Raw genomic sequence first — 13863 nt, 5'->3', positions numbered from 1 at the left:
TGTAGCTGTGTAGCTGAAAAACAAACCCTAAACACACACGGTTGCTCTAAGTATGTACAAGCACAGGTAACAGCTTCAACTCTGAAAATGCTATTTTCTTGGCTTATTGCCCTGTTTTAAGCTGAAGGGGGACAGGCCGTATGAATCCCTGCTTGGCTCAAATCACTTCAAGAACAAGCTATTTTCCATACCCTCGACTAGGAGAAGGACTGGGCTAACTCTTGCTGCAGTAACACCAAAGCCAAGGGAAGTCAAAGGTTTCAGCAGAAGCTGGATGGCACCTGAGTGGAAATCGCCATTGCCCACAACAGACAAGAAAGACACGACTGAGCGATTAGAACAACATCAGAAACTGCCAACAAATCACAGAATGCCAAGCCAACACGGAGTATTTTCACCAAACCATCTACATCAAAAATGCTGCTAGAATTAAAAGCTACACTTAAAAGCATCCCTTCAGACTATGTATGTATTGTTACACCAGCCCCACCAGATACCACGGTTAGCAAAAAGCATTACATCATTTCAAAATGAGAAGGCAAATCAAGTACTATATATGTGCATGTTTTAATTCATTTTAAAAATGGTCTACATTTAAGGATAAATTTCAAGGGTTTCCTTATATTTTTTTGTGTTACATTAGATTGTACCTGAATAATCTGCATAGTAACTTGAACATATCTGGTTTTTTTGTTTGTTTCATTGTGAAAATATCAGTTGCAGGTAGCAATGTAACATCTCAACAACAATCACATAACGTGCAGGATGTCCAGCCAGAAGCATTTCTCAGTTGACTTGCAGTAGCATGGCACTTTATAATTTGGATATCAATACCTTTTTTTTTTTTTTTTTTTTTTTTAAATAAGTTTAACTCAGATGTGGCTCAGGAAGCAAAAACAAACTTTCTTCACTCCACCTCAAGCGTGGGGTCAGTTCCTCAGCTGGCTGCAATCTGCTCTGCTGGAGTTACTCCAGTTTATACCAGCTTGAGGACCTGGCCTGAACTCTTTCCAAAACACACCTGTACCTCTTTCATGCTTTCCTTAACATGAGTGCAAAAACCAGGAATGTGGTTTGTGTCCTTTCTCAGAGGACCTTAATGAAGTCTGTGCAATGGCCCTGAACCCCCAGCCATGCTTGCTGGAGGCACACCAACACAGAGGCTGAACACGTGCCAAGAGCAGTGCATCAGGGAGGTAACAGTCCCTTGAGGAACAACAGAAAAAAAAAAAAAAAAAAAACAAAGAAGAAAAAAAAAGTTCATTTTGCCCCCCCGTGTTAGACTTTGACATGTGAAGTATTTCTGTTTCCAGGTGATCGTCCCGGCTGATTAAGAAGGTATTCAGAGCACCTAGTTCCACAGACAGACTCCTAGTATCAGGTGTGCCCTCATCTTATGGAGAAAGCTGTGTGTCTGCATGGACCGCAATAAAGCCTGATCTCAACTCATGTGTCCCCACGAAATACCAAAATACCTTTGGTTAGGTGTTGTGAATACCATCTCATTCCCCCTATAATCTTTCGTCTCCCATAGAAAAAAGTGCTTTTGCCTTTTCAACTTGATAAATATTCGGGCTGCTCGGTCCTGTCACCTATCCCATGTGTTTGTACTGAGATCTGTCACGAGGAATTTGCACTTGGTTGGCTGTGAGCTTGTGGTGGATATGGTAAACGCAGAGGGTTATCACGATAACCAACCCCAGTACCAGGCCCAAAATCAGAGGCAGGGTTTCTTCTAACTGCTCCCTCTGGTCCACTGGGCACTTGTGTTCTGGGTGGAAAAAAAAAAAAAAAAAAGAGAAAATGAGATGGAGAAACGAGTGAGACACTGCAAATACTAACTCCTGCTGCTGCACCAAACCAACATCCCTGGAGAAACTGTCCTGGACAAGTCAGGTGTGCACCGGCGTCCCTGCACAGCACAAATAGCTGCTGCAACCAAGAGAGACAGCAACAACCATCGGCGTCCTGGGGAGAAAATCAGTTGCTTTGGAGGAGACTCAAATCACAGTCACTGTGCAGGGCTTGGAGGGAGGGTGAACACCTTCCATCAAGCCAGCCAACGTGGTGGAAAAAAAAGACTTTCAGGCCCATAGGTTCGTCTTCAGTCCTCTGTGCCACACCAATAGCACTGACACTGAGAACAGGGCAGTGAAAGAACAAGCCTCCTGACCATGGCTGAAGAGCTGCTCTGTTTATTTAGAGACTATAGATGTGATATCATGAAACAGCAACATCAGTAAGTATTTAATCAGAGCAACCCTCATTGTTAAAAGAGCTTTTCCCCTCTATTTGCAGGCTGACGGAGATCCAGCAGGAATCTCCCCCTCCCTACAAGCTGCCCAAGGGCAGCGTGCCAGATCTGGCAGAGCACGCCTGTGTTTGTGGGCAAACAGCATCCCGGCACCCCCTCTTGTTTGTCAAATATAGCAAAGGATGAGCAGAAGCACTGGGAGCATCCCCAGTGGCTTTCTCTCTGGCCTGTGAATCCTCACCATAGTCCAATAATCTGTCAGAAAATAACCACAGCTGCAATGGGAAAACACTTTTCTATTTAGCTTGCAAATACGTGCCCACCAAAGATAGGAAATGCACTACCCTGGTTCCTGTTCAGCTCCCTTACACTGCCACAGTCGTACAGGTGGTAGGCAAGACCTCAATTTACTTTTTTTTTTCTCCACAGAAACCTTGATTATCCATGTTGATGGGCAGGCAGACCAACAAGAAGAATGGCAATGCTGAAAAATAAACCTATGGGCACAGAAGGTAGAGTGCTCTGGCCCCTGGGCTGTCTTCTTCACAGTGTCAGAATCCTACTGAAAACAAGGAAAACAGCAGTAATTTTCAGGAAAAAAAAAAAAAAAAAGGAAAAAAAGGAAAGAAAGAAAAAGCGTGTTAGACAAGCACATACAAAGGGCACCACTACTTCCTCCCATCACTAAAGACCATCCAGATGGGTTCCCCAGGCAGCTGATTGCAGAACACAGAGAGCTGGAATTGCTGTGAAAACAAATGAACTGCAAATCTAGCAGAATGTGGAAAAAGGCAGGAAAAACCCCGAGACCCCCTGCGCCCAGGCAGGAGGTGACAGCAGGGACGTATCCATATCGCCAGCGCTGCCTGCACCGCCCGGAGCTGGGCTGCCCCCCTCCCAGCAGCAGGCTGGCAGCCATGTGTTAGGAAACGTTTCCAGCCGCAAATGAAGTGAAACAAAAAAGGCAAAGTGAAACGTAGTCTAACAAAGAAATGTCCTTTTCAGTTCCAGTTGTTCACTGTTTCACCAGAGGAGTGATTAATCACCAGGTCTGTTACAGGCGATTCAGCGGTTGCTGCAATGCAGGGGTTTTGTTTGTTTGTATTAACAAGAAAGACGAACAAAAAAGCTACCCTGATTATTATTTAGCTCCCCAAATCAGATTTCCAGAGCTTTAGGGAATTCTTCCCAGTTTAGGATGCTAAGGCCTGACCAGAGTTGCAGCGGTGAGGCAGAGGCACGGCACACGCTGGCGTGCCCGGTCCTGGCTGCGGAAAAAGCTGCGTGGGGCAGCACTGCGGGGCCAGGGGTGCCCCAGCACCCCAACCACTGACCACATCTGGGCACAAAGCAGCAGCTTTGAAAGCAGCTTAGCTTAAATCCCGTGGAGTATTGAAACAAGCCTGGTGTAAAGCCAGCTGAGGACATTCACTTGTGCTCAAACAGGGCAGGGTTGCCCATGCACGTTTACTTAAACATGAGTAACGCAGCACTTTTAGGGGAACAGGGTGCATGCGAGGGTCTGCAACCAGAGAAGGCAAAGCTGAAAGCACCAGTGCTGTGATGCAGAGGACTAACCCAACTCTAAAGCATCTGCTTGCAGTATTTGAATTCCCATCTTTAGCCAAAGTAAACAGACTGCAGAGCAATAGATTACACAGAAGACATGGCCAAAACTCCAGCATCCACGGAAAGCCACAGCTGTATTTAAGTATCTGAGTCACAACTCAAAAAGGTGTCAATTTTCGCAAGCAACCACAGAAGATAGCTCTTTATCCTGACACTTTTTAAAGAGGATTAAAAGAAAAAAAAATACCCCATAGGAAAAAAAAAATAAAAATCAAAGCTAAGGTTGCAGTCTCCAGCAGCACACCCCAAACTCCCAGCCAGACACTGCTGCATTCCCTGGGCAGAAAGTGCTCTGCCTGGGCAGCGAAGGCAGCTGTGAGCCTTACAACCTCCTCCTCCTCGCCCAGCCACAGACCCTTTGCTCCTTTCAGCTGCTCACCAACATCTCCGCTCTGCCAGGAGCGCGGGGGGAGCGGGGCTGGGGCCGTGGGGGACCTGGCAGGGAGGTGCCTGCAAGCGCTCAGCGCAAACCCATCTGTCGGGGAGCGAAGGCACTCCAGATGCTGCTGGCTCGGGGAAAGAGGTTTGGATTTTAACATTGTAGGAACGTTACATTCACTTTACACCAAATAAAAATATTTGCACGTTTATGGCAATGTCCTTTAGGGTCCACATAGCATTGCTCATCCCAAGAATTTAAAGCATTGTAGGCACTGAGGTGCACAGCACGGTGGGCAGGTAGGTAGCGGGCATTATTCCTGCTCTATCAGGGAAGGAAAATGGAAAGGGGGAGTGGGAAGGGAGGGGGGTTTACATGAAGTCTGAGGCAGACCCCCACCCAGACATCCAACCCGCTCAACCATGGGCGGGCTGCTCAATGCACGGCAAATGAAACACGGTCACACTGGGAATGGACATAGATATGTCAAACCGATGGCTTCTGCAGGAAAATAGCCCTCTCCAGCAAACTTTCCCAGAGATTTTGCTTCGGGTCACAGAGATCTCAGCATTTGCTCAAACTGCTGGGCCCTACCCTGGGTCCCGCGAAGCGCAAAGGGTCCCTGGTGACTTTTCTCTCCATGAGCGGTTGGCTCAAGGCTGGCAGTTGGACTGCATCCCAAGCCCTACGGGGTCGGGCTGAGCCACCCCGCAGCACGACCCCAATGCAGAGATTGCGGGCGGATGACAAAGGAGGCGTTCAGGTGTGCTCCCTTTGTGCTGTGCCTCCTCCGGCACCGCGAGGCACCGAGCCTCACGTACCGCCACGGTTTCTATGGTGAGTGCTCATCCAATTTCAGTACTCAGCTACGAAACCACCCAACAGGCCCATTTTCTTGTTTCAGCATCCTTCAGCAGAACAAATAGCAAGGAGAAAAAAAAAAAAAAAAAAAAGAGAGAGAAAAGAGACAGTGTTTTCCCGCAGTCACGACTGCAAGCCTGAGAACTGGTGCAAGGGCCGTTAAATGGACAGAAAAACAGCCCAGGAGTGTCTGGCATGACAGGATGGATTTTTGAGATGGGTTTTTAGAAGGGTTTGGTTTAGAAAATAAATAATAAAAAAGGCTGGCTGCTTTTTAAACGTGGCCACACACCTTGCAGAGAGGAGCTGGTTGGTGCTGAGAACCCCTGAGAAAATGCGGCCTTTGTTTGGGGTGGTTCAGAGGGAGGTGAGAGCTCCTGGGATCCCAGCCCCTAATTCTCTGCTTTTGCATCCCCGTGTATCGGCATTTTGTATGATTTTCATGAAAATCAAAAGAACTGGCAATTATTGTGGGTTCTTTCTCCAATTTAAACATTCTCCTCTCACCCTCTTGATTGGCTCTCTTTTCACTGGTCTTTTAACTGATAAATGTACACATTTTCCACTAAGAAAAAAAAAAAATCCCAAACTCTGAATGAAAAATTTCTGCTGCCTTTGTATTGAAAAAGGTAAATAAATACGCAAATTTATATGCCTGTGTGCCAGTTGGTTGTCTTCAAGAAAAGATACTCTAACGCTTGAATTTAAGCACTCAGAAAACAAAAGCAGTCTAGGCACTCCCCCCAGGTTCTTCAATCTCTTCCAGGCAGGACAGCATCAGGTCTACCGACGAAGCCTTTCCCCACCATTTCTTTGTGGCAAAAGAGCCTGACCCTCCAGAGTCTCAGCAATTCTTCTGCTCTAGCAGGTCTCTTTCTCTATTCTAAAATATTTTAAAATGTTCTGTAGCTTGTTCATAATTAATAGGAATTTTACCTAATGGGAAATTAATGAACCAAAAAGGAGAAGGCTAATTACTGTAATTTAAGATTGGCAGTGATTTTCAGACCCCACAAAGGATCATGTTTTGCCATGCCTGTGCCGAGCACGCGCCAGTCTGCAGGGCTGTTGGGGACATGCCACTGGGAGAAGCAGCAGCGCCTGTGTTTGAAGCTTTGCTGTTTTAAATGACTGCTCTCAGGCACTTCTAGCCATCCTCTCCAGGTGGGCGCTCTTTGCTATTTAACTTCCAGCAGAATTAAATAACAAGAAGTAATTTAATAACAACAGCAACAAACCAGAAAGCTTGACAAAGACAGAAATCGTGTTTTCCGCAGAAGGAGGAATTCCCCCCCTGCATTCAAAGACTGCTAAACCAACCAGGGTTTCTTTGTGTCCTGGGTTAAAAAAAATAATAATAATTAAAAAAAAAATCCTACAACAAAGAAAAACAAATAATTTACAGCCTGATACCAAAACAGGGTATCATGAAAAATGGATGCAGTCCCTGTTGGCAATGAACCCTGAGCCTGGTTGTTTTAAACGGGAGCTATCAGACCTCACAAGTCTGGTAGCACACAGACACAGCAGCTAAACATGAGCCCAGACTTGCATATTTTAAATGTCCTCCATGGGGTCCCTGGAGCCCCAGAAAGAGGGAGAAGATGAAGATTTGCCACCAAAAATGATAGGAGACTATGAAGTTTTGCCTTTTTCTCCCTGCAGCCTATGCAAAGTGTGGTACTACTTCTATAGAAAACAGACTTATTTGTGCCCACGATAAAACCTACTCTATACAATGCTGGCCTCACCATGAGTAATTCAGCTGTGCAGAGCTCTGCCAGAGCCAGCATACACAATAGCAAGTATTTACTACACCAGTGAGAGGAATGTGAGTCATGAGTGGAAGTGCTCGGCTCTGTAGTCAGTGATGGGTTTTTATTGTGTTCTAAAATATTTCCTACATGCAAAATAATAAAGCCCCATGTTTTTAATGCTGGCCTTGAAAATAACACCACCACCTTCTAGCTGGTTATTAGAAGATCTGGCTATTATATATTTTATTTGCAACTTATCATAATAATGGAGTAAACCACTTTGCTAAAGCAGCAGTATAAAGAGGGGACTGGTGTCAAAGCCCTGACTGAAGTGAACATGCTTACACTCCCTCATTCAACCTGATGGAAAAGGCAGGTGGCAGTGGGGCAGGAGGAGCTCTGTGCCTTCCTAAGGACAAAGGAAAGCAGAACCTGCAGGAATGCGCCCCCCCGGTGATATTACTGACCTCAGTGAGACCCTGCGATTTGAAAAGCATGTGTTACTTCACTTTTTTCTTTTACCCTCAATTAACATTAAGAAACCTGAGAGAAGGGACAGTGTCCCCCGCGTTTGGCATACGAGGTGCCCCACACACACAGCTGCTCCAGACAAGGCTTCCTTCCAGTCATTTTCTTTCCACCCTTGGCTTCCGCTGTGGTTCCAGCTCACATTTACAGACTTGACTGAGAAAGACTGTTTTCCTCCCTTGCTCAGCTTCAGCATAACGCCAATCACAGCAGCACCCTAGGACTTCAGACACCGCCAGGGTTTCAAACATCCCCTCTCTGCACCCAGCAGCAGACCTGCAGTCTGGCTACAGGGACATCCCTACACCATCACAACCTCTAAAGGTAAACCACAAGGCAGGCAGCTCATCCTGTCAGGGACTAAATCTCCACAGCCTTCTGCTGTTGAGCCACTGCCTTCATCTTGTTCCTGCCACCCTCCTCCTCACCATGCCGTGGACAGCTCCCCATGCAGATGTCCCCAACTACCAACCTCCCCAAAAGACCTTGCCTAAATCAAGAACATAGAGAAGAGCACCTAATGGTCACTTGATGAAGTCTCTTTTACACTTCTTTCACCCTTGCAAAGAGCAGTAATAGAGCTGAAGCCTCAAATGTGCATCCACGTATTTCCTTCCACTACAGCACCAATCCTTCCTCAACATGCAGTGGCCCTAAAAAGCCCCTGGAGCTGTCCCAAAAGCACCTTTGGTGATGCTGAGGAGATGCTCCTACCTGCAGGGTTCTCTGGAGACCAGGCAGCACCATTGCTTGCTGGCAACCCAGGCAGATGAGGCCTTACAGAAGCCAACCTACATGCAATGACAGCACGCACTGTGACCAAGTAACAGCTGGGCTAAGCTCCTAAAGGCTTTGGAAACCATGGAGACAGGGAAGGGATCTGAGGGACTTCAGGGAGCACTCACAACTCACTGGAGGGAAGAGATGTTGCTGTGAGAAAGGTGGGACCCAAATTCCTTGAGCAAATAATGTCCCCAAAGGCTGCGGCAGTGGTAGCATGTTGGGGATGCAGAACATGCCTTCACCCGGTGCCTTACCTTCACTGAAGACAAAATCTGCAGTGATGTCGAAGGGCTGGATGCGGACTTCAGACAGCAAAAGCTGCACAGACTTCTGGTGGTCGCTGGAGATGAGGGAGATGGTCTGCTGTGCCTGGCACTCGTAGGACTTCCCAGCTGGGGTGACCAAGGCAGAGAGCCGTTGCGAGTTGGCTGTGTGCTTCCCAGCTGGCCAAGGGGCAGAAACAGCCAAGGTCAAGCCCTGTCTGAGGGGAACTGATGTGACTTTATTAACCAAACTTATAAATTGGACATGGGGTATGCAGCACAGTGGCTACACGCTTCAGTGCTCTCAAAGCAGCAGTTTCTCCCAGGGTAGCATCGTGCTCTCTGCGTGGCACCCCCACATAGCCAGGACAGCACCTGCAGTGGGGTCACCTGCCCGCAATCAGGGATGGATGGCTGCAGCGTGCTGTCCTGCCGGCACAAAGGGGAGAGCTGGCTCTGCTGCTTCCACCTACGCTCCTGACACAGGACTTGAAGCCCATAAAGCCAGAGGAATGGTGTCTATTGTTGTCTATGCAGCCTCAGACTGTGCTCATACTCCCTGTGTTTGGGAAAGAGCAATTCTTGTGGCTGCGCTTTGGCCCTGAATTGAGATGGAAGGAATGCTGCAATTTGGGGACCTTACCGCAGAGCAAAATAGGCCTTAGCACCCTTCTCAAAAACAAAACATGGTCATTTCACCCAAGTAGAGATTGCAAAAAATATTTTCTCATTATATCAAGTTGTTTCGTAAATGAAGGCAGAAGGTAGCTCAGCAAGGTGGAATGAGGGATGCCTTCCACCCTCGGCTCATCTGCAGCCCTTTGTTCCCCTCCGGCAGCACAGAAAGGCAATCAGCGTTTTGCGGTTGCAGAGGGTGATGGGGCACAGCCGCCACCACGTTTTGGGGACACAAACCGTAGGGGTGGAAAAACAGCTCCACATCCAGCGAGCCCTATGCCATAAGCTAGTAATGCACCATTCACTGGAGTCTGAAAATCTCGCTGACAAAAAAAATGCAAATGACTGTATTTTAAATTTCAATGCGAGGTGACTCATTTCTGACCAAAAACAAGGTAAGAAAATGGAAGCCAAAAGAAAGGAAACCCAGTGAGAAAAGGAACTGTTGGGTGTGGAGGCACATAGGGATATTGATGTCCGTCTCATCGTTCCCACAGGAGTCCGCTGCTCTTCCACCCATTCAGCCATGGTCAGGGCTGAGGAAATAATTAACCTTAGATGCCCTTAAGGTGCTGTCCCACGGGACAGGAGCCAGACGTGCCCAGGGCAGGCAGAGCCCGTCCCGCTGCCTCCCGGGTCCCCCGGCGGGGCTAGGGTAGTGCAGCACCAGGCAGAGCTTGGGCGCTTTCTCCCGCGGCAGCTGCGGTCACTAAAAACACGAATAAAGAATAAAAAGGGGAGGAAAAAAAATAACATAGGGTTTAAAAAAGGCACCCGGTCCCACTCTGTCGGGCGGGTGTGGGGTTGGGGTTTTCCCCATTAAATTGCGTTTGGCTGCCCCGACGCTGGGCATCACCCGAGGATGCGCTTTAAAATCGCGACGCCGGGAATCCCCCCGGGGCTGTGCTTTCAAATCGCGACCGGGGCGCTTACGGCTGACGGCGTCCTTGAAATAGGTGCGCTCGGAGGTGTCATAGGCGAACTGGATCCGGCCGAGCCTCCAGAAAGTCTCCTGGCCCCGGGACGTGTTGTGCCCCTCCTGCGGGGGGGACACAGCGGCGGTCAGGAGCCGGCAGGACGGCCGCGCACCCCGGCACCCGGGCCCAGCCCCGTACCTTCAGGAAGAAGAGTCTGAGGGTGTACGCTTGCTCCAGCCAGGAGATCTCCAGCTCCGACTCGTTGGTGCCGCACTTGCCCTTCATCTCGGCGCCCCGCGACAGCGGGATGTCGGCTTGCTCCGTGATCAGCTATGAACGGGGACCGGGGCTGAGCGGGGCGAGCCCCGCCGGCCGCCCTCCTACCCGCTCAGCCGCCCCAAAGCCCGGCCGGCGTGGGCAAAGCACGTCCCCCAGCCCCAGCCCCCCGGCCCCACTCACATCCACGTAGTTGCTGGCCCACACGTCGTAAGGGACGAGGAACTTGGCGGCGAATTCCGCCATGAGGCACGTCGTCCTGTTTTCCCGCACGACGAAAATGTCCTTTTCGGGGTTAGGGGAGAGCCCGGACAGGTTTTCAACTTCTTGCTCGGCAGCCAGGCGAGCCGCGGCGTCTGCGGGCAGAGGGGCGCTGAGCGGCGGCTGCACCCCTCGGCAACCCCCAGCCCGGCCCCGGGACTAAGGCCCCCAGTCGCGACGGGGCGCCCCATGTCGCGACAGAACGGGTAGTAGCGATAGGACGGCTCGCGGCGGTGAAGCAGCCCCGGGGCTCGAGCAGCGCCGGGTCTGTCTCGGTGCCGGCCACATCGCGATAGGGTTCCGTGTCGCGACAGCGAGGTCCTGGGGGGGAGGGGGGGCGTCGCGACCCGTGGCCGCGGTACTCACGCAAGATGAAGAGCAACCCCGGGAGGCGCCCCCCGGCCATCCTCCCTGTTCGGCCCGGCGGCTGCTGCTGCTCCGGGAGGGTTCGCTCCGGAGGGATGGAGAAAAGAAGGGAAAAAAGGAGAAAACGCTACTAATTATTTTTTAAAAAGCTGAAACACCTCCTCACGCAGGAGCTGCACAGGCTGCAAAAGCACTCCGCTGCGGAGTGCCGGGGAGGAGGGACGGGGAAGAGTGTGTGGGTGTGTGGGGAGGAGGAGGAGGAGGAGCAGCAGCAGGGGAGATGCCGTGGAGCTGCTGGAGGCGCCCACGCCGAGGGACGGGGCGCACACGGGGAGGAGGACTGGCGTCCCCCTGCCCTATCCGGCCCCGCCGAGGGGCTCCCGGGGATCCCCCGGGGCTCCCAACCCTGCCTCGATGCCCGGAATTTCGGTCGAAGGCGAGCGACTGCTTAGCGCGTTCATTTGGGAGACGCGGGCAGCTGTTTTGGGGCTGCAAGGTGAGAAGCAAAACCGGCAGCCTGCTGCGGGCTCCCTCTCCATCCCGGAGCAGCCGGCTCCCTCGGCGTTTTTCGCCTTTCCCTGTCGCCTGCCAACGCGACGGTAAAATTTTGAGGGTTTTCTGCCTCTCACCGAGAGCTTTTAGGGCCCTTCAACACCAGGTAGGAACAGAAAAGCACGTCCAAATATTTACAGCCCTGAGGATAAAGAAGAGTCCCAAGAGGAGTTCAGTTGTGGCAGGGAATTGGAGCCTAAGGATATTTTTTTCTGTGAAATGCCGAAGGGACAGCAGCTATTTGGAGCTCGTGGCCCTACAAGGATTCAGTAATAATTCAATTTTCTAATTCAGGAAAAGGAGTTTGGGAGAAACAGTCCAGAGCTTTGCCAAGCAAGGTACTACAAGGGGAGTTTTGATTGCAGGCTCCTGCTTCTGGAAGCTGCCCTTTCCCTGCCAGGGCACACCTGCAGAGAATGGTTGTCTTGCTGGGAAATAGCTCTTCAAAAATAAAAGTTGCTGAAGGAACAAATTGATTTTGTTTGCTTGTTTGCTTTTGGTTTTGTAACTGTTCTGTCGAATACCTTTCCTGCTTGCTGTATGTAGTAAATACTATATTCTGGCCTTTTCCCCTCCATCTTGTTTCAGGATAAGGACTCATTCCTGCCCCTCAAAATAGAGCCAGATCTGTGTCAGTAGTGATACAAGACTAACCCATGGATAACAGTCGCAATCGACTATTTAAAGCAAAAAGCCATTACCTCCTACGTGAGCCCCTCTGACTGCACCGGACTATTTCCCTGGTGAGTTCAGGCCTTTCACTGAAGACTGCAGTGCTTTACTAGCCCCTATTTCATCCTCTAGCCCCCTACTTATTCTGAAATATTTCTTAGGTTTCTAGGTAGCTTCTAAGCCTCCAAATAAATATATAATGCTGAGCAGCTGCCCCTGTACCCAGCCTGCGTGGGAGGGAAGCACAGGGAGCAGAGGAGTGAGAGCAGCCGTGCCAGGGACAGGAGGCTGACTGCAGCCCCAAGCCCCACGGTGCAGAACCACACTCTCCCTGCACCTCCCAGCTGTACAGAACAACAAAATCCTGCAGCTTCAGCATCGCCCCTATTTCTAGCCTGCTGAGCAGGGTTTATGCTGCTTTCCATGGTGAAAAGGGAAAGGGTTAAGGTTTCCTCACACCAAGAAAGCCCCAAAACATTAAGTGAGCAGGGCTCTAACCTGAGGGAGCCAGTGCAGCATCAGCTGAGCTGAATGGCTGTGACCAGGCCTGATTTGTGCTAATGGACCACCTGGAGCCAGCCCAGCCTCTGAAACCTGCTCTTACCCTCAGGTGGGGAGAGAGCCCATGCATCTCCGAAGGCTGAGACTCCTACTGCTACCTCCCAGCTACCAGCCAGCAGTTGCTCTTAACAGCCTCCTCACAGGGAGCGCACAGCACGGTGACAGTGGGGCTGCAGCACTGCGACGGCCGCTGGTGTGATCCTGCGTGCTGGGATTTCTGGCTGAGCAGCTCCAGGATGTGTCTGCCTGCCATTGGCAGCCAATGGGCAACAGCACGTGCAATCTGCAAGGAAATCAGCCCCCCAGGTGTATCTTGTATCTCTGGCATCGCTATTGACTGCACTCAAGGGGGATGGGTTAAACGGACCTCAGTTGGACACAGGTGAGCTAATGATCAACCCATGAGTCAATGGAAGTGAAAGAACAACTGGCTGCCTGTGCAGCCAGGGTGTCACAACCCTCCCCATCGCAGCTGCACTGAATTTATCTGAAGAAATTAAGTGAGGGAGAATCTACCACTTCCCTGGATAAAATTTCAGTGAAGTGGAATCCATCACCCCGGTGGAGAGTGACATTTTAAACTGCTTCAGCTCAGTATCAGTGTTCAAATTGATTAGCCTATTTTATCTCAATAGAAATTCTCACCTCGTTACATTAGCAGCCAAATTTCAAATAATTTTTGAATCAAATACTACTTAAACAGTATTTCAAAATACTTAGCTGACAAAATTCATCACTTAATTTCAAATTACTGTCTGCGTTTTTTGCTAAATTGTCAGTGGATGAAATACACAGCAGTTCTGGGAGCAGAGCCTGGACACACAGGCTACCCAGCTCTGCTGTTTCACAGCAGCACGTTTTCTCTCGGACTCGATCAATGTCTCACTCCTGGCTGAGCAGTGAGCACAGACTCACAAGGAGGCTGTGGACAGCTTTTTCCCCTCCAAAACCAGCTAATCCTCTGATGTATATGATATTTGTCAGAGAAATATGACAGGGAGATTTGATTTTCCTCAGAGAGGGAAGTGAACCGAACCCAAGTACTCCATTTCCAGTTAGTTCTTTAACAGCTAGTGCAGTGATTTTTAGCTAGGCTGTAACTGAGCCTAGGAAAACTAGTAACATT

General features: G+C 49.9%; 1 protein-coding gene across 3 annotated transcripts; it reads right to left on the bottom strand.

The window, feature by feature from the left end:
• Nucleotides 1-548: 548 nt before the first annotated feature.
• LAMP5 (lysosomal associated membrane protein family member 5) lies at nucleotides 549-12992 on the bottom strand. 3 transcript variants are annotated; one of them, XM_035320078.1, is made up of 7 exons: nucleotides 12867-12992; nucleotides 10953-11037; nucleotides 10509-10681; nucleotides 10248-10379; nucleotides 10066-10171; nucleotides 8446-8634; nucleotides 549-1771 (listed from the first exon to the last, which is right to left on the bottom strand). In XM_035320078.1, the coding sequence occupies exons 2-7, from the start codon at nucleotides 10990-10992 to the stop codon at nucleotides 1593-1595; spliced, it is 819 nt and encodes a 272-aa protein (XP_035175969.1). In that variant the 5' UTR covers nucleotides 10993-11037; nucleotides 12867-12992; the 3' UTR covers nucleotides 549-1592. The 3 variants fall into 3 exon arrangements, with proteins under 3 accessions (XP_035175969.1, XP_035175968.1, XP_035175966.1); XM_035320077.1 differs by lacking the exon at nucleotides 12867-12992 and adding an exon at nucleotides 12206-12224; XM_035320075.1 differs by lacking the exon at nucleotides 12867-12992 and having other exon boundaries at nucleotides 10953-11196.
• Nucleotides 12993-13863: the final 871 nt, after the last annotated feature.

This window comes from Oxyura jamaicensis, chromosome 3 (assembly GCF_011077185.1).
Source record: "Oxyura jamaicensis isolate SHBP4307 breed ruddy duck chromosome 3, BPBGC_Ojam_1.0, whole genome shotgun sequence".
NCBI classification, from domain to species: Eukaryota; Metazoa; Chordata; class Aves; order Anseriformes; family Anatidae; genus Oxyura; species Oxyura jamaicensis.
The sequence above is the reverse complement of the archived record's forward strand: the minus strand, read 5'-3'. Positions and strand labels throughout refer to the sequence as shown.